We start from the raw sequence: 25,635 nt of genomic DNA on the forward strand, positions 1-25,635 counted from the left end.
CCTCCTCATCCTCCTTCTCCTCCTCTTCTCCACCTCCTCTTCCTCCTCGTCCTCCTGCAGCCGGGTGTCCCCTTTCTCCACGCCAGCAAACTTTTGGAGACCGTTTTTACGCACGGGTTCCCCTTTGGAAAACTAGAGAATACAATCTCCTTTCCTCCGGCTCCACGACCACCACCATCTGTTACTCGTGTGGGTTTCTCCTGGAACTTCACCATGCGAGTTTATGTGGCTGTGATCCTCGCGTACGGAGTGACAGGTGAGTTCAGCAACTTCTCCCTTTTCTCTCCAAATGTGTGATCTGCGTCTATTTGTACTGGATTCCCCAATACTTCAGAAGTAGCCTTGAGAGGATCCCAAGCCGGAATAGCCCTGAAATGAATTTGTAGGCTGCTGATCATAGACTATGATTGCGGGCGACTGTGGCTGAGGGGTAGTGCGGTCGCTCTCCAACCTGAAAGTCTGCGGTTCGATCCCCAGTCTGAAACATGCCGAAGTGTCCTTGGGCAAGATGCTGAACCCTGAATGGCCCCCCATAGAATAACAAAGTGCTGCAAGTAGATGCACTGTATGAATGGGTGAATGTGAAACTGTACTGTAAACAATTTGAGTGGTCATCATCAGACTAGAAAAGCGCTATATAAATACAAATCCATTTACCATTGCAGCAGGACTGGTTGATATATATTACACTTGACATCTATTGCACTTCTGTCCGTCCTGGGAGAGGGATCTCATGTTGTTTTCTCAGGTTTCTACGTTATTTTTACCCTGTTAAAAGGGTTTTTATTAGTTTTTCCTTACTCTTGTTGAGGGTTAAGGACAGAGGATGTCACACCATGTTAAAGACAAATTATGATTTGTGAATATGGGCTATACAAATAAAATTGGATTGATTGATTGAAATCTGCAGAGACGCTGAGAGATATTTGTCTTTTCGCTGAAGGGCTCGTGTCTGTATATCAGGAGGATTCCTCTCTGGCATGCAGAGTAAATCTGGTGTAACTGTATAGAAACACCACGGAGACACATTAGGGCTTTATGAGGAAATACCTGAGCCTGATTAAATATCTGGAAGTGGAAAGAAATAATCAGTTTTGGGCATCTTGGAGGATGCTTGATTATTCTCCTCTGGGATATCTTCAGCTGTGGCTTTATCAGACGTGTAGCTGTGCAGAGGCTGCATTTTATTCTGAGAGTATAAAGTCTGTGTGAAGCCTGAATGAATTTTATCCACACAGTGAATTAACTGTGCCAACGATGCGACGACTATAACTGACAAGATATCGCTTGTGGTTCATAGATAACAGGAACTTTAATGGTATTTGTATTGACCAGAAACTGTTTGGAGCAGTGGAGTCTGGACACTGATGCATTGAAAATCCCAAGAGGAATGAAATCTCTTAATGGGGCTGCAGATAAAATCAATAGTGCATTAGTCAAGATCAAGATTTAGGTTCTGAAAACGACGTGGAGCATGAGGCACATACACAGGCATCTTTCATGATGGTGATTTCTTACGTTCTCCCGCCGGAGCCATGCATCTCGGATCTGAGGAGAATGTGTAACTGTCTCTTCTGTGCACTGGATCTCTCCAGCAGGCGGGAGGGAACTCGTAAGTGATGTCACAGTTTAACCATGAACTGCCTCTGGTATTTTTCTTCCCTCTCAACAAGCAATAGAGCATGAACACACAATGCAAAGCAAACTTTACAGCAGCAGAAAAGCTTTTTATATCACATTTGCTGTATTTTTCTCCCAGATTCCCAGCAGAAAACCCTGATAACAAGTGGCAGAAGCATAGTGAAGTCCAGGGGATGTTTTTCTGCAGAGATAATGAAAAATCACTCTGCTGTTGGTTGGATTTTTCTAACAATGAAGGCTGATAAGACCAAGTTATGTCACCCTCATGCACGTCAGCATGTAGGCGTCCCTCAGCTGTGGTCTCTGCTTTGTGTCCAAGTGAAACTTTTATCAACTAACTTTGTATTCGTCCGTGTTGCTCAGCATTAGTCAGCATCAAAATGTTCACTCCTGCACACAGTTTCTTTTTAACTTCCCTTTTCTATTTGTAGGCAGAGAGCGTTATGGTCTCCTCTGTGCCCTGAAGAGCCCCAATGTAAACCTAAAGCCGCTCAGAGAAATAACGACGTTCAACTTCTGCTTCTGGCTCTCGAAAAGGAACTTTATGCCTATTTGGAATGGGCCATTTGTTTTCTTGTGGTAATGGCGGCTGCAGATATTCTTGAGAAACGCTCATAGAAACAACTTGACAGGGAAATTATTTACAGATCGCAATAACAGTTTAGGTCGGAAGTGAAATAAAACAGAAAATATTAAAGCGCTGAGTAATGACGTTGGGTGACGTGTGGTGCGATTTTGATCCAGCAGCAGAACAGAGAAACATGTAGAGAATGAGTTTTACACAGAAGAAGCACGTTCCCTGTGTTCATCCTCCTGCTATCCGATGCCGTGGGAAGACATTTCCATTTTCCACATTCACAGAAACCCACTGATCCGTGACTAATATACTCCCACACTTTAATTATCACGGGCAAGGAGTGGTGCAAGGATTACTGGTGATGAACAAACGTTAAAAAAATAACAGCATCCCATTCACGCGGTTGAAAAGAGTCAACAGGAGTAATGGGGCTGTTTATTTGAGGTCTTGAAATATCTCTCCGGGGCTTTAACTTCAAGTGTTTGTGCAGACAAGATTTATTGCTTTGGTGGGTTTCTATCTGCAGAGTTCACAGAGCACCACATTGGTTTGTCTCCGTGAAAAAGTCTTTAGACGATAGGAGGTCGAGGTCTGTTGCCAAAGCTTGTTCTGTAGCTTCCACCTGTGGATGTGTTCGGGACAGGGCGCTGGCATCAGTGCAATGCGATGTTTTTGGCATCAGTGACGCGTCCACTCATGCCAAGTTTGATGTCTATCGGATGAACGGTGACGGAGATAGGTGAATCAAATCAACACCTGCAGGAGCTTCCTCGCATCAGTGTCAGAATCCATAACCTCTGGAGACCACAGATTACTTCAACACATTTCCCAATCGATAACCGAGTGTTTCCACTGTGTGTGGTGGTTAAAGAACGGAGTGTGCTCCTCCATCGTGCAACACCTGTGTCTAAAGTCAAAGGTGGGAGCTGCACAACTAACAACCCACAGCCCAGTGATGACATCGACTGGTTCCATCACCCTACCACTCAAGTGTGGAATTATTTCCTGTCAACTCCATCGATCCTCAGTTGTTGTTAGATTAGTTTCCTGCTGAAAAGCTGACAGGACTCATTACAGGCAACAAAGGACCTTTTGTGATCCTCGTCTATGGATGGGATGTCATAGCCAACTGTTGGTCTGTCATTAGTATTGCTCGCAGGTGACATATTTACACAGACTCTGTGGGGGGATGTGCTCATGTGTCATAATCGTTGGTTTTCTCTGCTCGTCGTGAAAATCATTGTTTCTTTTGTGACGTGTAATCACAGAGCTATCAATCGCAGAAATCGGGGACGCTTTGACTAAAATAATTTGTCATGGTGATGTAGTGGCAGGCATTGTGTGCAGCCCGCTCATTAGAGGATGTGTGCCTCTGAAAGAATTTCAGATTTGCTGGTAAATTTACTGTGAAGAATTTTCCTCAAACATCTTTCCATCTGGCTGGGAGGGAGAATGTGCCCGAGAGTTATTCATTATATCCTGTCAGGTGGGAATTACACAATGACGCGAAATCTCACTATTTTAATATGATGAATGTGCGAAGCCAAAGAAAACCAGTGAAATGTGCCGACTTTCGTTTTTGCTTTATTAGAAACCACATTACGTGAAAGGAATGTGCTGCATCTCCTTGACTCCACCGCTGGAGACACAGGTGCTGGAAGTTTCTCACTTTTCTGCTCCAGACGAGGAAGACAGGCGGACGTGGTCCTCATGAAAAATGGAACACATGTGAAACTTCCTTTCAGCTTAAAAACAAGCTTTGAGTGACTGATGGTTATCTGACATTTGTGAATCTTCCTCAGTAGTGTAGGTGATGTTAGAAAAGCAAAAGAAGTATAAAATAAAGACACTAAATCTTAAGTTACACACACACAACATAGGTTGGCTTTGGGTAAAATATGTTTCACCCATGTCCATTAGTCTGTTGGTTAATTTATTTGTTTATTAAAGGGACTCTTACCTTTGTTGCATTTTTACACTTTTTTTGGATAAGGTTAAATTGGTATTAATAAGGTAATGACACTCTAAAATGCAAGACAGACCCACCAGGAGTAAAAACAAACAATTATTTCACTCTCATAATATTTAGTGAAAACTTCAACCAATAAAATTCTTCGGACCGAAGGACCTTATTGGCCGACAGACCTGTCTGTTTGCTGCATGGACATGCAGGTTTTCCGTCTGCTTCTTGTGGCGCATTCGGGCCCGCGTCATCAACTTACCGGTGCTTCTGAATCCGAATCCATTGCTTTGGTAAACAAAAACTCACGTGCGTTCGCGGAGGCAGTAGATTGTAAGTCTGCTTGTAAATAAAGTTTCTTCAAAAAAACACCGCGGATGGGAACGAGGGGGTGGGGCATTGGAGGAAGGCGAGATGATTTGAATGTGCTGTAATTTCTCAAATGCAACAAAGGTAAGAGTCCCTTTAAAGAAGGTTGAAAAAAGCAACAACTACTGGATCGATTCCCATGAAACTTGGTGGAAAGTGAGAGTCAGGAAAGAATCCATTTAGTCTTGGTGCAGTTTCGAATCAGGGGAAAATATTTTTTTCACTTTGTGTAACACATGTGTTCCTATTGCATGTGTAAACTTTTCGTTTTCACCCCAGGACGTCCTTCCTGCATCTAAATTGAGATGATCCGGTGCCTTTGGGGCCAGTTGGGCTACTGTAGTTTAAAGTGCCTAAAATCGGTGGACGTTTATGTGAACGTTAGCTGATGTTGCAAGCTGTTGATGCTTTAGGGGAGCGGAAGACACATCGAGATGCGGATCTCTGAGCGTCACACCCCCGCCCAGTGCTGTTTGCATGGAAATGAGTTTGTGTCCTCTGCAACTTTTTAGCTTGCAATTCAGTCAGCTCATACTTTGGCAATAAAGAAAAAAGTGATTAAAACTTGAAATCGAGTTTGTGATCCATGACGCTTCTGGCTTTTCCTCAGCTGACTCCCTGGACAGGGGTCAATGATCAGAAGTGATTACACTGTGTTGTTCACCACATGCCATCACCATGAATCAGCTTAAGTTTCTGCAGGCTCTCGTGCCATATGTCTGCACTATACATAATGTACTATTACTGCTGCCTAAGGTTCTTAATCTGATTGGTTTCTACTTTCCTAAATCACTGTTTCCAAATAGTCGGTCAAGCCTGTAATCTTGGTTATCAATGCTGAGGCAGTGACTTTAAAATAGTTTATTTTGTTGTTATCTTTTAATGGTCAGTCGGTCTCTAATGTTCCCTGACTGGTGGTCAGTGGTTTAAGTAGTTGGTCATTGGCCACAATATTCTCACTTTGCATATCTGTAATCTTCCATTTCCTGTCATGAAAAGTCCTCCAAAGAAACATAATCACGGTTGATGCTGGAAATATCTCGACATTTTATCAGTGATGCTCGATGTGGAAAACTAAATGAATCCAGGAAATGAGGCACAAGAAGCAAGAAAGCAAGCAATTTATTTAAAAAGCACATTTCATTCCAGGTGGAGGCACGATGTGCTGCACAGGTTGTGAGCAACCATGGAACTACAGCCGATAAACCATGTGGATAAAAAGTAAGACATAAAATAAAATATGGATGAAATAGAATAAAAACTATTTAAACAAGTAAAAGGAAAAACAGTGGAAGTAAATTGGATTTCTGTGTTTGAAGCAGAGTTCTTTGTATTGCACACAGACCAAATGTAACAATCATGTGATTCTATTCAGAAGTCAGGACAGTGAGTCTCTCAGGGGCCGGCGGGATGATGAATACGCCTTTATTAAAGTGTGAATAAATGTTTTATGAAGGACATTTGTTTTAGAAGAAACACTGCAAGTCAAATTAAAAGTTATTAAGCAATAAAACACTTGATAACGTTATCTGGAGTTGATCTAAAGACAGAACATTTCCCCCATCTGATAATCTTAAAATCAAACAAGGTTTATTAAAAACTCGACGCCAGATTTCAGTCAACTTTGTCAAGTAATTGTAATATTCATTTACATAATGATGATACATTTCATGTGATCAATCACACACGGGGAGACTTGTATATTGAAAGGTGTAAAATACATTACTGTCACAAAGTAGATTGTAAAGATGCAGAACACATCATTAAAACAGAGGCTGAGGATATAACCAGACTGTTAAATACCTTGAAGGTAATGAGGAGATCCATAAATTCAGTCCTTCATTAAAAGACAGTTCTGGATAAACAGCTTATCGTTGGCCTGTCTCTTCTATTTTGAACGGCTGGTGTGATGTGGTAGATTCACTTTGGCTCATCCATAAGGAATCTCTACTAATGGAGGCAGGAGGAGATGACAGGGATGAGTCACCCGCTCCTGCAGCTGGCGGAGGCGACTAAGTCTGTATTATATGTACTGTACATGTCAATAGTAGTTACAGAAGAGTGTTGATATAAGAAACCCAGCAGAGGAACATGCACATAGAACTGATGGAGCCCCCTGACATCTGGTAACGAGACAGATTCACTGCAGTGGGCGTTGTAAGACTTCCTCTTTGGACTGGGCCCTTTGCTTGGTCTGTGGTGATGCTGGTTGCGGTGGTCTTGCAGGGATTTAGCCACAGGAAGTAAAGACCGACTGCTGGACTCTTTCAGAACCCTGAAGCTGCACCTCCGCTGCTTTATTCAAAGTTTGGTGAGGCTTGACTTTTGTACGTTTGGAAGCCTGATCTGGAGAATCAGCTGCTATGCTGCACTTCACCTACTTTCATGAGCCCCGGCTGCTGCTGCTGCTGCTGCTACCGAGCGCCGGTCTCCTGGTTATTTATACTTTTATAATATCGCACCAAATTCAACACTGTCAAAAAAGATGAGTGTGTCTGGAGATATGCGAGTCACAGTCAGACAGAGGTTCGTGGGCTCTGGATTTGTGAACGTTGAAGTCAAGTGGCAGATTACATTCTTGTTTATTTTCTGCTTTGTTCACAGCACTCAATGTCACGGAGGAGAAGGCGACATGTCCCCTCGGGTATTTCCCCTGTGGCAACCTGACCGTCTGCCTCCCGCAGCTCCTGCACTGCAACGGCATCGATGACTGTGGGAATCAGGCGGATGAGGAGAACTGTGGTGAGTCAGTGCATTTCGTTGAATAGGTTTTATTAAGAGCTTGTACTGTTTGACCTCATTATGCAACTGCAACTTGGGATAATAGGTGATGAATGAAAAAACTGAGTCTCTTGTGTTTTAAAAAAGCAGAATTACAGTCAATCCCAGGCATTTCTATAAAATCCTCCTGACTTCTGTCCAGTCCTCAGCTCAGTCGTGCCTCTGGATGAATTCTGGTCTGATGTCAACTGCTCTGTTCTTTAAGTGCAGGTGGTTTGAAGTTAGAATCACGCCGCTTAGCTGGCTATGAATGTGATATCAGTGCATTGAAGTTTAAAGGCATTAAATTGCAGAAACATTTATTCAGAAGTTGTTGTTGTCGGTTAAGCTTTGAACAAAGTTTCAAACTTAAGTTTAACAGCAAGCATGAATATGATTCATCTGCTCTGTCGCTGTTTAGGTGCACTGACCCTTTTCCCTGCATGCAACACTGCTGCTGCTGCTGCTGCTGGACTATTTTCTAACTCCCCACACCTCTTGAACTTCAAAGCAGCACTAGTTTGACAAAACACAAGTTTTGATGGAAACCAAGTCCAAGTGAAACCTAAAACACTTTTGGACTTGCAAATTAACGGCATAGTCGACTTATCTTATCTTTAAAAAATACCCAATTTAAAGGTGTGAAGCATGTTTGAAGGAATACTTCCTGCCCTCCTTTTGATGGTATACTGGTAGACCTCCGACTGGTGTAAAGCTGACAGCTGAGGAGCCTGGAAGTTTGTGCAGAAGCAGAAGGGGATCATGGTTGAGCTTCTCATTTCACTCTCTGGTGTAAATACCCGTTTAACATTTAAAGTTGATTGAAGTGAGTGAGATTCTTACTAGGATTCCCACATGCTGATCTGACTTCCATCAGCACTTTGGAAAAGTATATCCCTTTAAATGTCACAGAGCGTGACATACTTATTATATTTGTGAGGACCATTTTCAGCATAGACCTTACGGAGTGAGGACATTTGTGGAAAGTGAGGACAATTTTGAGGGTTTAAGAAGGGGCTTTCAAATGAATTATGCCAATGATTGTCCTACATAGTGTGTGTGTGTGTGTGTGTGTGTGTGTGTGCGTGTGTGTGTGTGTGTGTGTGTGTGTGTGTGTGTGTGTGTGTGTGTGTGTGTGTCATGGTTCCTTACCAGGATTCCCACATGCTGATCTGACTTCCATCAGCACTTTGGAAAAGTATATCCCTCCAAATGTCACAGTGTCAGAACAGCAGGGGGCCGGAGTGTCACTTTAAAAGAAGGAGGAGTGTTTGTCTACTTGTACTTATTATATTCGTGAGGACCATTTTGAGCATAGACCTTACGGAGTGAGGACATTTGTGGAAAGTGAGGACAATTTTGAGGGTTTAAGAAGGGGCTGTCAAATGAATTATGCCAATGATTGTCCCACATTGTGTGTGTGTGTGTGTGTGTCAAAGTTCCACAGGAGGACATTAGAGAGGAGAAACAACTTTATTGAGTTACGATTATCAAATCAAACTAATGCTTTGAAAACCTCCACCTTATCAGAGAAGCTTGAAGATTTCTTCAGGCGTCAGCGGTTCTTTGTCTTGCACATTTGTTTGCGATATAAATGATTGATAGAACCTAATATAAAATCTATATTGTCTACTTGCTTGGAAGTTGGAAGCACGTATTGAGACTAGAAACTCACTCAGTAGAGCGTATACCTCCACCAAGGTCACAGTGTCCCAAAAAAAACACATTTAAATTCATTAGATCCTGATTTATATTCATATCTGCACCAAATTGTACAAACTCATAAATATCGCAACCCTGAATAAGGAATCAAGAAAAATGTTGTAAAATGTCCTATGATGTAGCCCCTAAAGAAATACTATAAACAATACTATAAAGATAATAAAGTGAACCAAACTCTTGAGATGAAAATTAGAGAATATCAACTGCTTGTGTATTTAAAAGGATTTGTACGGCACACAGCAGAAAACAACATTTATATAATTTATTTATTTAACATCTTTATAACAAGCTCTGTTCCTTTTTTGCAGTTTAACACACACAGGTCTTTTTGTTGTATGGTTGTTTTGTTTGTCGACCTTTTAAAACATTAACAGTGTTTTGTTGTGAATAAATCTCTCCTGGACCTAAAATCAATTCCCAAATTCCATTCATTTAAAACAAAAACAAAAAACCTGCGGCAACTAAATAGATTTTGAAATATGTTGCAAATGGCCAAATTTGCATATCTGACTCTACATTTTAGTCGGGGAACTGCAACCACCTAAATGAATAAATCTGATAAATCACCGTAATTCTCTTATTGCTGCCATATCAGAAAAAGGGAAAATAGATCATGTTTCATGTTATAATGTAAAATTGTTTCATGATTTAATGTTTTTAATGTTATTACAGGATAGTTTATTCTATTACTGCAGTCAAATGCATCATGTAATGTTATTGTTGGAACTAGATTTTGTGAACTGGAGCTTTGGAGCCAGTGCACGCCCACCTGCGACTTGCGACCTGCACCCATTGGACGGTACTAGCTGTCAATCACACAGCATCCTCCAATGCTTACTGTGTTTTATGGTCTGTTTGACTCTAAATGGAACCATAACTTACCAACTGAACTTCCTGCTGTAGAGACGAAGACTAAAAACTAGAGAGTAAACTCCTGATAAACGTGTTTACTGACGTTATAAATCAAGCTGCTTTTAAAACCAGTGGAGTCGCCCTCTGCTGGTCAGAGTCAACGTCTGGGTTTATATTGATATAAATTCCTTTTATCGTTTATCCTGAAACGTGGAGGAGACCTGTGCGATGAACGGATACATCTGCTGCTGTGGCTCAGCTCTACTTCATGCTTGGGTCGAGACATGCTGAGACCTATTGAGTGTGGTGGATGATATTGTGATAAGAATGTATTTCTACTAAAAACACTATTAAGGAAGAATGCGTCTGACCCTCTGCAGGCTTGCACATATTTTTCCTTCTGTACAAACATCTGCGCAGTTTAATATATTTCTTAATGTATTCTTACTCATACTCTCTGGCCACTGGGAGCACCAGGAAAATCCAAATCTGGGTAAGTTGAGACATCCGTGAAGGTTTCTAGGCGTCACAGGGTGCCGTGCAAAGAAAGAAGAGAAATCATCCAATCCTATGCATCTATTATTATCCCCGGCTCGGGTGGCAGCTGAGATGCTGCCGATTATTTGTATGCATGGAGCCGACTGAGCTCCTGCAGCAGATTAATGAAAACGAAGCTGCCTCCAGAGGGTCAGACGAATACTTATCACAAAGTCCTGCAACGTACTGCAGCACAAGGTCACCAATCATGAAGTGGAGACTAATCAGATAATAAATTACTATTATTAATTCATATTATTCAATGTATTTGTTATCTGCCCATGTTTCGATAATTCAAATATGGGTTTGATGCCTGATTATAGAGCAGTAAATCACTTTTTGATATCTTTGGTTGCCTGAAATTGAAAAACAAAATGGTTATGATTCCAAATATGTCATAATCGAGCCTTTATGAAAAAGAAATGTGCGTAAGGCTTCATATTTTACAGTTTAAACATTTCACTGCATTATATATAAGTAATGAAAAGCAAACACAACTAATATTCAGATCTTGAATATAAAATATACTTAACATAAATTAAAATAAATGGTTTTATGTTGTCAAACTTTAACACAGACTCGTATTGGCTCAATTTTAATCAACCACCTGATAAATCTCTCGGCCTCTTGGGTAATCAAAGACTTTTCACCCTGTACCAACACAATAAATATGTTGTTGAAGGGATCTTGTGCTGTAGCTCAAGAGGCAACCAGAAGGTCGATGGTTCCATCCCTGGCTCCCCAAGTGGGAAATCTGAATTAATTTCTACTTTCAAAGGGCATGCATTGTGTCAATTATTTTCCTTATAGAGAGACATGCGCGTGTGTGTGTTTGTGTGTGTGTGTGTGGGGGATGTTGGGTCCTCTGTGCGTCACTCAGTCTTCTGATCTTAATCTCACAACTCGGCACGTGCACATTTTGTTTGACGGAGAGAGAGGACGAGCACAGTGGTCATTTGTAAGTGTTGGCAGCTGAATGTAGCTAGCAACTAATTCAGTGAGGCAGGACATGAAGGCCGTGGACATAATCATATTTTCTCCTGTGGCTGAAGCAGCAGATGTGTCAGGACTCTGGAATAAGAAGCTCCGGTGGGTGAAGGAGAGGACTCTTCATCTCGCTATCTGCGTTCCTCAAGGACACCTTTTTAAAAATGATTAAAGCTGCTAAGAACTTGAAAGAGAAACGGGATGAGGTCAGCGAAAGTCATGGAAGTCATCAATTCTGTCTGGTTAAATATATATTCTGTTTACATTGGATGTGTTATTTCTATTTTTTCTACATTTCGTCTATGTGTAGAAATCATTGAAACAAAAAACATGAATTAGAGAATTAAAGAGATTTGAGTTGCGTCAGACACACAAAGAAAACACCAGGTTAACTCTGTTTTAATAATAGAGGACAGCGTCTCACACCTTTCCTAATTTTATTTTAAAACATAGTGTAGGCAGAGCTAAGTCCCCTAAGGTCCTATCAATGCGTCTAGGTGCAAGTGAAATTTAATTAAAAATGAAATGCATAAATTTGAGAGAATCATAAACTCTACTGACACATCTCAACTTCCGCCCACGATCCAGACAAGAAGCCAAAGTATATCCCGGGGGATGGAGCCGATAGACGTGCTCGACCAATCGTGAGTCAGACTCAGCTGTCGTCGTGACGATCACCTCGTTCCTATTGCATCAAATAACAAACTAAAAACAACTTACACACTTGAACAAGTTTTTTCTGTCAACAGTCCCCAAAGTGTTTGCTCGTTGTGGGAACTGTCGGGTTTCACTGCAATTTTAGTTTATATTTTAGTTTGATCCATGTCCCATCTGTTAACATGGTGGAGGTAAGGATTATGACCTAGACTGCAGCATGCCACCAGGGGGCGATCAAGACAAATTTGGGGGTCACATCTGGGGGGCTGTCACATCGTCCATCTTTATACACAGTCTATGAGGGAAAGTGAAAACGAATGAATTGTGTGTTAGCATCTGTATTTGCCAAGAATGAGATAAGACACACAATAAGCACAAAAAACGCTAAAGATGAAATTGTGTGATAGTGTTGTTCATATTTTTCCTTTTGGCAATAATAATCCTTCAGTGTAGATCTGATTCAATGTCAGCCCCGGGAAACAATGAATAAATATAAAAGGCTGCGTCCGTCCATCAACCGCCGACGCTCCCGCAGAACACAAATTGTCTGCACAGCCTCCCACCACGTGTGTAACTGTGATACGTGTCTAATCTCACTGTTCCCCCTTGACCTCGAGTCCACAACCGACACTGAGCCCTGTCAGTGTCACTCCACTGTCGTGTCCGTGGCTCTCGCTGCTCACAGCCGAACCAACAGGGGGCGTCTCCTTCACTCCGAGGGGCAGCGGCTGCTCGGGCGCCGTGGAGTTGATTCAGTTTCTTGAAAGAGATCTTTATTTTGCAGTGTAGAGTTCTGCTCGACTGATTTATTGACTGAGGGAGATGACATTTCCCCCCCCCCCGCCCAACCATCATGCTGAAAATAACATTTCCTCATTTCTGAAACTTATAAATTAACGATTATTCCCGGCTTTATGTTGTGTAAAATCGGCGCCTGTAGCCCTGCTGCTTTTAGCCTTTTACTTTTGTCGTCACTTTGTGTACGTCCCCATTTGCTGGTTGACTTTCCAAACCATTACGTTCTCCACTTCCATTAGTGCGACTGTTTGAGAAAGATGAGACGCTGTCGTCGAGGGTTTTAGCGACTCATCGACCCCGGGGTGGGGGGGGACTTTCAGAGAGATATTTCTGAAGCTGAAATGGACGAATAATAAAAACAAAAACAACAGTGGGAGCAACAGGAGACAAACCTGAGGAGATAAACGCATCAGACATCGAACGTTCCATTGAAAGGTTTAGACCACCCACATGTACACGCAGCCTTTTCATCCTTTATAAGTAGATTTGCTTGAATAGGACCCTGATCCCAGAGACATGGGGATGTACATCCGGATGTGGTCAATACACTTCACAGATCCTCTCAGACCTCTTTACTTGTTCAAGTCCCAAGCAACATCCGCAGGAAAAGAATAACCTGTATTTTAATTTGCTGGCAATAGACACAACGGAAATGTCAAAATTCTATCAACATTAAGACGATAATCTCGATAAGAAGTTGCAGAACAAATTTGGATAATTATTTAAACCACACTGAGGTCATACTCCGGATAGAAGGACAGCAATGACGTTAAGCCGTGAGCTCTATACAATATCCAACACAATGACCATGTTCACTGGTGATATTGTTACTGGTTTAATCCCCACTCCAGGGTTCCTTGTGTGCATCACAGCAGTGGGAGCTGGTTCTTGTTAAAGCTGCAACTCAAATAGCATCGAGACAATGATCTCGGGAAAATGTGATTTGAAAGCTTCAAAGTTGTTGTGGTTCTTCTGAATCTGTCTGCAGTATTTTAATTGGAACAATCTCCACAGGGACCGGGGCTCCTTGTTTTAACCGGTGACAAGAGAATAAATCTCACAGTTTTAATAAATAACAGCAAATACAGCGTTAACTAGGACCCCAATTAAATTCTGCTGGGTCACTTTGAGTGACATTTAAACAAATGCCTGCTGAGTCATCTCTCCCTGTTATGTTCTCACTTTGGCTCGAGAATAGTTTTTAAAAGTTAAGCGAAATTCACATAATCCTGTTGTTTTCTTTTCTACCACAATCAAAACCCCAGCTACAGTTCACATAACTTCATGTGAGAAATGTGCATGAAACAAGTCTTTGATTGATGCTTTTTACTCCCAGACCTTTTTATTTCTCCTTCATATAATTTGTGCCTTTTTCAAAATATTGTTTCTATGTATGATTAATGTTTGGGTTTAAAATGAAATATCTGTTTTTGGAGGAAATATTGCACGAGCTCCAAACAAAGTAATGGAAACACAGTAAAAGCCCAGAATAAATTGATTCAGGGAAAAAAAAGTTATTAAGGATTTTGAAAAGCCGAATTAATCATGAAAGCACAGAGGAACGCTGAATGACAGAAACATGTATGAGGCGGCCTGTTCCAGCCCTGTGGGTTAACATGACATTTAGGTTTAATGTGTATTTTTTACGTGCTGTGAATTTTCACCATATTCTCTCATTGGCTGCCTAATATCGATTTCTTTTTTTTCTATTTAAACCTTTCTACTGAAATCAGGGCTGTAGATTTCTTACATTATAATTTAACAATGCCCTTGTTTATTTAGATGTTGTCTGTTTCCATTTTGGCCCTGAATCTTTTTTCAATGCTCGTATCAACAGCAGTTTCTTATCAGAGTTTATCAGAGAAAAGTACTTCACAGTTACGTTCAAAGTGCAAAGACTGTTGGTTTTATACTGGGATGAAGAGAATGAGATAGAACTGTTTGAAAAATGTTGAAATAAGAAGCTTGGGATGAGGATGGCTCCAGGTTTTATCACAGCAAAAGCATTGTTCAGTGTTTAACTGTCCCATAAAGACGGATATTGATCCCCTGTCCACTCTCTACCGCTGTCGAGGAGACATATGTGCACTATAATATAACACCGGAGAGGGACCATTGATTTAAATCCAGAATAGATCTCGGAATAGCTCAATATAGCACCAGAGGATATAAATAGCATTTGGTACTGGAGTCTGTGCCGTTAAGGATCCCGACAGAATAAGATTGTTACAACCCCAGAACTGATTTAAAGCAAGTGGTGTCTATGGAGAGCCTTAGTTGTGTATCTGCGTAGCAAGTGACGCCACTTTTTTCCTTGGGAAGTCGTGCATCACGCCGAGGTGAAGGTAATTGGAGGCAGTGGCGAGATGAAACTGGTCCCAAGAGTGGTTGCAAAAGAATTTGTAATGCAAAATGCAAAGCTGGCGAAACACATCTAACCTTTGGAGACGCCTGTTCAAACACAAGCTGTGTCTGAAAGATAAACATTACTTTTACCCGTCTTTTAAATATATGTTTTAGTCCTGGAGGTGAAATTTTCTGCATTTTCTAGTATTTCAGAGGGAAAAGTACAGAACAAAGTACAGAACAAAGTACAGATGGGTACAGATACAGAATTCCAGGTACTTTGACATAAGTACCTCATGGAGTCAAACATCAGAAATTGAAAAATATTCAAATTGAATGACGCGACTATTGGTTCTTAATTAAGTATGCGTTTGTATGAACATTACAAAACACAAATGACGCAAACACAAACAGGCTGTGCATGGTTTTCATTAAAAAATCATAAGCCAAGCTAAAGAACTGTGCAGCCTGTTGATTGCACTTGCTTTGATGCTCATACAATCAGTCTCTACGTGAACTATGTTGTTGTTGTGATGCCAGATGAAAAGGGCACTGATTCAATTCCAAAATGAAGCATCCTCAAAAAAATATAGGAACATCACGCTTGGCCCTTTCTGCCATGAAGAAATGATAAACTTGATAGATAATGATTAACTTGAATAGTTTGTTTGTTTGTGCTTTAGGCAATTCATTCTATACATTTCCTCCACAAAACATTTCCAAGGCCAGTTTTTAATGAATTTACATCCTCACCCTTTGTTGGGACATTACACCTGCCTGAGCACATCGTGGACCAAGTCATGGCTCAAGAGCAACAGTAGAGTCCAAAATCTCTACTGGGAAACATTAGGTTATATGTGTTGCTTACTATTCCTGCAGTATTGCTGTATATACGGATGCTGTCATTCCTTGTTATCGTTATTTTTGTATTTCAATTCAGCTTTCATGGAAACGGTATCTGCAAAAAGTTTTGAGATTCCCGTCCAGCAGTAGTGCTTCTCCTGGGAAACCAATCACAAGGAGAGACAAAAATAAATTGCAGCTGATTAGTGTGTTTCTAAATGTTACTTCATTAGATTTTCTCCTCATCCTGGTATGCTCTGAAGTTTTTCTATATTATTTATTTGAATGTATTAATATTGGTATTGGCATCGGCCCCACAAATCTCCAACCAATGGTAAGATAAATAATTCATCGTCTCTTGAAACTTTATTTAAAAATTGGTTCTTTCTGGTCAAATCAGTTTCATTTCCAATTCTATCCCGTGTGATTGAGCCACTGCTGAGCTGAATGGACTCTCAGATAAACAAAGGAGAATGCAAACATGTTGCTGTAAAACCAATCTCAAACCGACAGGCTTATTAAATCAAAACCCTCACCTCTTTGATTGTGTGTGTGTGAGGAAAGCACACGGCCGACCACACACTACAACAAGTTCACAAATCAACTTTACCTATACCGCATAAATGCTCAGTCGCCAGCGTCTCCACGTAGGAGTGAACGAGACAAATGGGCTGCTGCTGGATTTTCTCACGTCTCTGCTAAGATGCACAATCAAGACTGGAAGTGTTTATTATGTCCATCGTCTCACTGCATCCGAGCAGGAGTTACTTCAGTCGGGGTCGTCACACTTTAATCAGATTTATTTTTCCTGCACCAAGGATTTCCAGCTGCAAGCCCTGAAGTCACGAGCCTCCTTTTTCGACTCGCTATTTATTTGTTTTGGCAACTTCTTTCTCTCTCAAGACTAACGACTGTGGTAGTTTTTGTGTTGCATCTTCAGAGATTTCCAAAATGTGGACATGTCCGGTCTTTATCCTTGAAGTTTCTGCTCATGACGTTGATACACTTTTGGTTATTTTTAGCCACGGACAGAAAGGACCAAGCTTAGAAACCTGTTGTGCAGTTACCTTCTTTTTCTGCTTGTTCGAAACTAGAGATGTTCCACCTCTGATACTCGCATCAGAAAAATGGATATGCAAGTACGCAGCTATATATGGACCGATCTGATGCCACATCTGTCAAAGTACATTAGTATCATGCGGTACTGTAGCGCTGTTGAAGAAAGTTGGAGAAAAAATATATTCATGGCAAATGTACAGTTTTTCTCTTGGCCAATGTCTTGTGGACGTTTTGTGGAAATCCATTCAGTAGTTTCCGTGTAATCCTGCAGATAAACAAACAAACAAACCGACCTATACACAAAACAACTGACGGGGGCACAAACCTAACGTCCTTGACGGGGATAATGAATTCCCTTCTTCTCCTGGAGAATGGCAGGTTTTTCTTGAAATGTAAGAAAAACCCACACAGTCTACTGCACATTGTGTTCCGTGCTTTTTCTCATTTCAAGCCCATTGTGCAGCGGAGATTACTTTAGAATGAAAATCAAAGGACTTCATATGGATGAGAATTTTCACGTCGTCACAAGTGTGGTAATGACAGTCGGTGTATAATTGAATATATTCTCATTCAATAGAGCATTGAGAAGACTGTTCCCCGGATAAGGTGCATGTGCTTCAACTGGCCCCCGGCAAACAGGAATTGTTCAAACCCACTTCACTGAGCTATAGGTTCTCTGTGGCACACTCCTCCTACACAGCAGCCTGCAGGGGAAATTGCCCTCTGCCCAATTAAACCTGACGGATGCATCATCCCAGAACCACAACACTCCACTGGATGCCGTAAATCTTAGAGAGTACGCAATTATGAAGAGAAACGGTGACGCACTGTGTAGCTGCAGTTGTTAGACCAAGCCCTGGGACACGTGTATGTATGTAATGATGGATGACATGACATAACTCCCCAAAAGTGAGGCTAAATTATCCCGATCACCCCCTGGTGGCTGGTTGCAGTATTGGTCATAAGCCCTGCCTCATCCATGTTAGCGGATGGGATGTGGGCAAAACCAAAGTGTCAAAGTACACATTAAATATACTTATTCCTCCGCAGCGTTGATAGCCAGCGGCATAATCTTTTCGGGTTGTTCGTCCATTCATCCCTTCCTGAGAACACAATATCTCGAGAAGGACTTTGGTAGATTCACTTAAATTCATGAATGAACCTGATTAGAATTTGGATGTCAAAGTTATGGGGCCCTTATAAGTTTTTGGCCTCTTGATTATAATCTCAACATTGGATGCCACATTCTCTTTCTTTTTTCACAAAATTAGCTTTCTCCAGAGTAGAGCTGCCTTTTGATTCACTCTGCTTCCCTCAGTTTCTCACACAAACACACAAACACAGCGACACACTGGAGACACATTGCATTGCCAGGCGTGAACTGGCTTGCTGCGAGCGGCTCTGCCCTACCAGTCTATGTAATTACATTTACCCGGTGTCCCAGGTAGCACCTGCAGGATTAGTTGACTAAAATGAAAGCCAGCAGAGGCTCCGGGTCGCGGGAACCTGAGTCGAGGATTAAGAGCCACTGACTTTGGAATTGAGATTCAGGAGCGATGTCTGTTTGTATAATGCGAAGATGTAGCTCCCACCTTGTTTCAGGTCTCCTCTCGATAGATCTGCAGTGGGTTCATTTTAAAACAAAGTGCCCCCTGTCCACAGAGGAGCGTGCCTTCTTCCATCTTCTTTAAGAAACTGATGGATGGTTGAGTGGAGAGCTGCTCTCAGAAAGACATTTGAATTATTTTTTAATTTTCCGTCAGGGCTGCATCTGCAAGCATGTCATGGATCTCTTTGAATTTGACTTCAAATAGAGGGAAGGCTGCATCACAGACTCTCCGTCTCCCTGCTTCTTGTTTCCTATCAGAGTGCCTGTTGATCTCTGAGCCACAAGGATGCCATCGTTTTTTAAATCACTTTTCCATTAGTGGTCTTTTTGTGCTTTTTTTCACTTATTTCTTATCACAACAACACAATGAGTCACAAATGAAACTGTCTTTAAAGTTCAAAGTGGCTCAATAGAATTCTGATCATATCCCATCACCATCTATGGTTTGCTTCCCCTCTAATTAGACTTGGGATGGGAAAATATTGTGCAAGAGAATATAATACAGTAATGGAAATCGTGTGGCAACAGAGATTAATTATAAAAGCTAAAACTCGTTAGAAGTGTGGTGGTCTCAATCTTTCTTATATGTAAATGTTGATGATTTCCATCCAACAACTTTGAAACTTCACAGATATAAACGCAGCCCAAAGGAGCGAAGTAAAAAGTGTATCATATTTTGTTCTTTACTAAACCCTTCTCCCCATCTGTGAATAATGTGAAGTCTGAGCCAATATCTGCAGTGATAAAATACAACAATTCTCACAAAACAACAACACCTGTACCTTCACTATCCAAAATGTTAACAACAATTTTCAAACCCAGAGAAATCCACAATTTTGTAGACGGTAATGAGACGTTTTATTTTAATTGCCTTTTTAATTTCCTCACATCTGCTTCACCAGCAGCTTCACCCGTCACTTCTATAACCTTCATCTCAAACGACGCAAGACGAAGTTAAAACTCACCGTGAGCCGTCTCTCTTGTTTCCTGCCGCTGTTTGTGTTGTATAACAAAACTTGACCCAACAGGAATAAAACCTGAATACATTACATCGGATAGATTTTCATATGCAATAGCAGTGGAGTCAACAACTCCCATGATCCCAAGCTGCCGCAGGACATATGCAAACTAGGTCTTTTGTTATTGTTTTGATTTAGAGACCCATAGCAGCCAAAGTGATATATTATAAATGCAAGCATTCATCATATGACACAAAAGATTAATGGTTTTATTGTTCAGAGCACTGGAAAAACACGTATGGTGCAGTTAAACCAGAAAGACCACATTATGCATGAGTGCATGCATGCGATTTAACCTATCAAATGAAAAAATTGATGAAAGTATTCATACAGCACGCCATGATCAGATAAGCTGTTGTGTTATTTATATAAACAAAGGCCAAAGGAAGATGAGACGAGCAACAGTGTTCTTTACCTTGTGAAAGTTCTGTGAGGCGTTTTGATTTATGAGTTTTTTGGGGGAAAATAAACCTGTCATTAAGTGAAAACAGGGTTTGAAGTAAATGAGAATTTAATGTATTTTCAGGTCGTCCTGCTCTCACCAGAGTTGTTCCGTCACCTGAAACTTATCATGCAGCAGCAGGATCCATTATCAGAGCAGTTTTCATTACAGCCTTCATCAGAGCAATTGAATAATCAAGACAAAGGCATAAATTAAGAGACATTAATGACGACACTGGTCTATATAAAAATCATTATGAGATCCATGGAGCTGACACATAATTATCCTGCTCGAACTAATCATCGAGGTCGGGACCTTTTTCCTGCTGAGGGCATTTCGATTTTTTCTAACATCCTTTGAGAGAGGTATTAATTGCTGAATTCATATATCATATTCACCTCTTTTTAAACGACAGGTGTTACTGCTTCTTTTTGCTGAAGTGTCTGATAGTGATGATGATGATACTACTTGTAGCTGGTTTAAGCCAAAACAACATTTGGTCTAACCATGCATGGCTGCAATTCCTGCAATTCCAGGAACAGCAACAGGATTTTTTTGTATATCTGACCCCCTTCTTCATTAAGGAAATATCAGATGGCCCAGCCACTGGCAAGGGATGAAAAATAGATGAGTATCGTGTGAGCAGAACCACAGAGACACGTTGTGGTTTATCTGTATCAGCCAGCGTGTGGCCATCACCAGCTCCATGTTCTGTCAACTTAAGTTCTGCCAGTGGTCGGATAATCACAGGTTCAGGCTGTTTTTCATTCTACCTTTTCCTTGCCAAGCTGCAGTAGACGTGTCAACACACAGTAGTGAGTGTCAGTGGTTGGATACACTCATGAATGAATGATAATCTGCTACCTGTTGGAAGGAAAATCAGCAGAAACTCGAATTCAACTCTCTTCTCTCTAAGATCAGGCACATGTACAGTATCGTCTTCTCACTCAAAAGATACCTCATCCAAATATTAAGGCAATCTTAATCTAAATCAGAAAAGGTTTTCATGCTCTATATATACATCAACCCCCCCAAAAAGGAAATATGTTGTTTCCTTTTCTGTTTAGCGACTAAATGTAGATTTCTCATAGTAAACGAAATGCTGTCTTAGCATTGCAAAAGAAAAAAGAAGAACCCACAACCAGCGGCATAATGGTTTCTCTGTGAATACAGTGATGTTTATAACAGAGATAAGCAACAGAGAAAACCCTATGTAGATGATGTAGTCATTGGCAACATCATCTGTACAAGTTGCCATTTAACAAGGTGTGTTTGAACTTTCTATAAACAGACAACAGACCTGTTTGTGAATATCACGCCTCTGCCCACTCTGCAATTAACTAGAGAGCATTATTGAATCTCTCTCCCTTTCCCCAGTGTATGAAACTTGTGTGTGTGTGTGTGTCTGTGTGTCTCTCTGAACACACTCAAATTCGTGGAACGCTTATCAATTAATGCCCGGAGCGTTGTCTGTCTTCATCGCAGCAGCAACGGCATTTTGTGAGATTTGTATTTCACACCCGAACTGCGGCGAGTGTGTGACGGACCTTTGAAGCGCCGCTACAGCGCTGAATGGTAAAATGCTAAACACAAATCTAAATGACGGCGGGAGGAGCAAGTTTCCACCGGCCCCCGCAGTCTCACTGCAGCCGCTTTGATCACAAACCACCGCATGCTGTGACCTATTATTGGTAAGTTCCCACAGTGCGTACTGTACATGAACAGATTCATACGGGACCTTCATCTACATGTATGTGTCTTAAGGACTGGAAACCACTGTGAAGTGAATGAAGGGTTTTCAAAAGAGAGTTTAAATTTGTCAGTGTTTCAAGCTGGCTGCGTATAAAGATGATGGATGTGTCTCTTCCTTCCACGATCTAAAAATGAAGCTAAGATATCGTGGATACAATCTCTTCTGTTGCTGAAGGTTGCTGCCTGGGTACTCTTCAGTTTCTCCAGCTTCCTCCCATCGTAACAAAGACATGCAGAATAAGGTTGTGTTCATTTGAAAGTGTGAACGGATTATTCTCTCTGTGTAGTCTCTGCTGTCCAGTGTGTGAAATGCCTCTCGACCAATATCAGCGATTGGCTCCAGCTCCAAAGATAAGCGGTATAGATAATGGATGGATTTGGAACCAGAGTGTGTGCAGTAGCAATTGGGGGGGGGATTGTCCCACCGGTACATGTGATTGACCCATTGTGAGTCAATCGCAGCTGTTGATCATGACATCAAGTAACTCATCAAAACCATATTTACTTGAAAATGAGAGAAAGCATCTTTGAGAAGACTTTTCAGATTGGCCCATGTCCTATCCCCTAACATGGAGGAGTTGGTGTTTATTACCTATATATAACGTTTGTGGAGGAGACATTCCATCTTTATATACAGTCTATAATTTGAAGTATTTATAAAGAATATTAAAATTAATGTAAGCACAAAAAGTTACGGCATTCAAAGAGTTAACACGTCTCAATTAAAATGTTGAAAAAGTCAGAGGATTACCAAAGTCAATAAGATTCATCCTCTGTGTAGATTGAGGTTTTACACTTAACTGGTTTGAATGTTGTTCGATGGGCTGGAGGAAGAATCAAGGGATCATCAAAGTCATTATCATTCATCCTCTCAACTTCACAGTTTGTTCACAATTAGCATGTGGATCGTGTGGTGGATTATCAGAGCTTTGTCCTCTTGCAGGCCACACAAGCAAGTTGATTTGAGTCATGGTCTGATGATGCGATTATTCTTATCCCCCCCTGCATCAAGTGCATCTGTGCCTCTGAAGTGATTTTCAAAAAGTTTTCTTTATAGTTCCAAAGCAAAAAGTTTGAGAGAAGTTGGATTTCGGATTTGATTGAGGGGGCGTGTCCCGGGAGATTAAGCATTGGCCTTTCTCGCAATGTTCCCGGACACGCCCCCTCAATCAAATCCAAATCCACCGAACCGGACCGGGTCACTTCCAGTGCTGCTGAGTCCCAGATGACAATCAGTGGGTAAAAGGAGAGAAGAGAAGTTTTTATACAGTTGACGCTGCTCTTCCTTTTCCAATCAGGGTTATATCCTCCTACTTTCCTGACCCATAGCACATCCTTCCACCAAAGTTTGCAGCAATATGTCCAGTAGATTTTTTACGTAACACTGCTTACAAACACACAAAAAACATCTGAATGTACAGTATCTGACCAAGTAGTGAGTTTTTTGGGGGTGTTTGCAGTGTATAAAATTCCTTTTCACCATGTGTCGGCCATTTCAGATAGTCTTATCGTCTATGTTCTATCTGTCCAGTCCTATTTGTTTGACAGGAAGATGCGAGTCATTTGAATATTACACGGACTTTACAGCGGTCAACACAACTTACACCCGTGATAAACACCATCGTTATTATCTTTTATGTGCTAGTGCCATTTGACGGGGCCTCTTAATTTTCACCTGAAAGGTCTGACAACAGCAGATTGATGAGTTCTTATTTTCAAAGTCACAGCAGCAGGCCTCCAGCCGCCTGCGGCGAGTGTTTGATGGAGGTGATGGAGGTGACGCATCAGGTCAAACATCCAACAGTAATTATAAATATGGGTGCAAACTTTTCTCGCCGTTTTGCGACCTGTCCAGCATGCGAGAGGGCGAGGGGAGAGAGCAACCGACTGAAGATGGATGTGGCCGGCCTTGAATTCTGCAGAGCTATTGGTCCAAAAGGCTCCGTGGCCACTTTCATCAGCTGCAAGTCAATGTTTTGACATTTGCACCTGCTCTGTAATTTTCTCAAGGGAACCAAAGAGGTCAGAGTGGCAGAGCTGAGGCTGTGCAGGCAGATTTGCAGGGAAAATCCTGTCCTGCTTTTCACAATCATACAGCTTTAAAATACATTTTTAAATGGATGATGAAAAAAATGTTTAGATCCACAGCAGATTCTGTCCCCTGTTAGATTAAGGGGTAAAATAAAAACCATTCACAGCTGCTTGTAGGACGTGGGAGGCTTCTGTGAGAGCATGCAGCAAGAGGAGCTCTAATGTAATAAAGATGTTTTTCTTTGAAGGACACAACGAGCTCGTAATATCTGTCTCTTTCTCTTCTTTTACAGGAGACAATAATGGATGGCCCCATCTCTTCGACAAATACTTTGGAATGCCGAGCTACAACACAGGGACCAAGTCCAACGTTTGCCGTAAGTGCTGTTGTTTTGTTTCTGAGTTGCTCTTGTAAAGATTTTTCTATAAACCACAGCCCAGTCGACCAGGAGACAAAACAAGCAGACATGAGCAGCAGCTACTGAATAAGAAATACAGCTGTGCCGTGGTGACCATGGAGGACAACAGTGGCAGTAAAGCTCTAAGTAGTCAAATCTATACATTTAAAAAAAGGACATGGGGATGATACAAGTTCACTAAGTTAAAAAGAAGTAAGAAAACTTTTGGACACTAGTCAGCAACTCACTTTCTGTGGGATTCCTGCTACTGACGTTCTGTGTCTCTGCTAAAAGGTAAATGCTCAATAGCTGGATTAACTCTGTATCAAGGAGGTTGTGACTGTTTGAAGTTGTGTGAGCTGCCAAGAGAAGTTTTCCGTCTCTCTCTCTCAGTGTACGAACGTGTCCTAAACTCTCTTGCAGCTTTTACTTTGAAAACTGTTTGTTTGTTCTTCCTGTAGAAAGTAAATTTCAGTAGTTGCAAAAGTTGCTGCAGTAGTTGTTGTTCAGGCCCATACTCCCCCACCAGCCACACCATCTGTTTAACATTTCCATAGACATAAACCCTATTATAAACATTTTTGTGTTGATCATAAATAAAATAATACTTTCACATCACAGAGAAGCAGAGTTTAATCACATAACAAGAGAGCTAACCAACAAGGTTTTTTTGTCAAAGGATGGTAAAAATGTTATGGATGTTTTAAGTTTATTTGACATTTTGTGTTTGTTTCCCGATAAATTATTGAATTTATATACTGAGGTGAATTTACTGCTGTAAACATTATAGTTGCTGCTCATTATTTATAATAAGCCGGTTATAAATGTAGATATGAAAAATAACCAAGAAAAACCCATAGTTTGAGGCCAAAGGTTTCGACCAGAGAAGATCTTGATGTGGTCCTCCCACTCTCTCATTGCTGCAACATTGACACAAGTCGTCCAGATATATTTTGCACTTACATACTCAGCATGCAAACCTTTGACTTTTCAGACAGAGCCCTGGATGCGTGGGCCGTGCATTCAAACAATTTTGACCAAATGAAACCTCAGCGAGCCGCCAGCTCCGCTCAGATTAATTGGTGTCAAGTTGGTGGTGACCGAGGTTTGCTTTAGTTGAGGAAGACATATAATCCATATTTGACAACTTCAATATTTGATTCTTTCTCACAGGTCATATCGCCATTGCAGATTTTCCTCATTTGCAGGCGAGGAAATATTCCGGTTCCCTTTCAGCTGTGACCTTGTCCAGTCCCCTGTGCTTCAGATTCCACCT

General features: G+C 41.2%; 1 protein-coding gene across 1 annotated transcript in view; it reads left to right on the forward strand.

Annotated features, from left to right (window-relative positions):
- The first annotated feature begins 213 nt into the window (after positions 1-213).
- rxfp1 (relaxin family peptide receptor 1) overlaps positions 214-25,635 on the forward strand; it is a 46,508-nt gene continuing 21,086 nt past the window's right edge. The window contains exons 1-3 of the mRNA XM_061079989.1: positions 214-256; positions 7,152-7,289; positions 24,255-24,338. Of these exons, the coding sequence (XP_060935972.1) occupies positions 214-256; positions 7,152-7,289; positions 24,255-24,338 (265 nt within the window). The remainder of the gene's footprint in view (positions 257-7,151; positions 7,290-24,254; positions 24,339-25,635) is intronic.

Source organism: Limanda limanda, chromosome 10 (genome assembly GCF_963576545.1).
Source record: "Limanda limanda chromosome 10, fLimLim1.1, whole genome shotgun sequence".
Taxonomy (NCBI): domain Eukaryota; kingdom Metazoa; phylum Chordata; class Actinopteri; order Pleuronectiformes; family Pleuronectidae; genus Limanda; species Limanda limanda.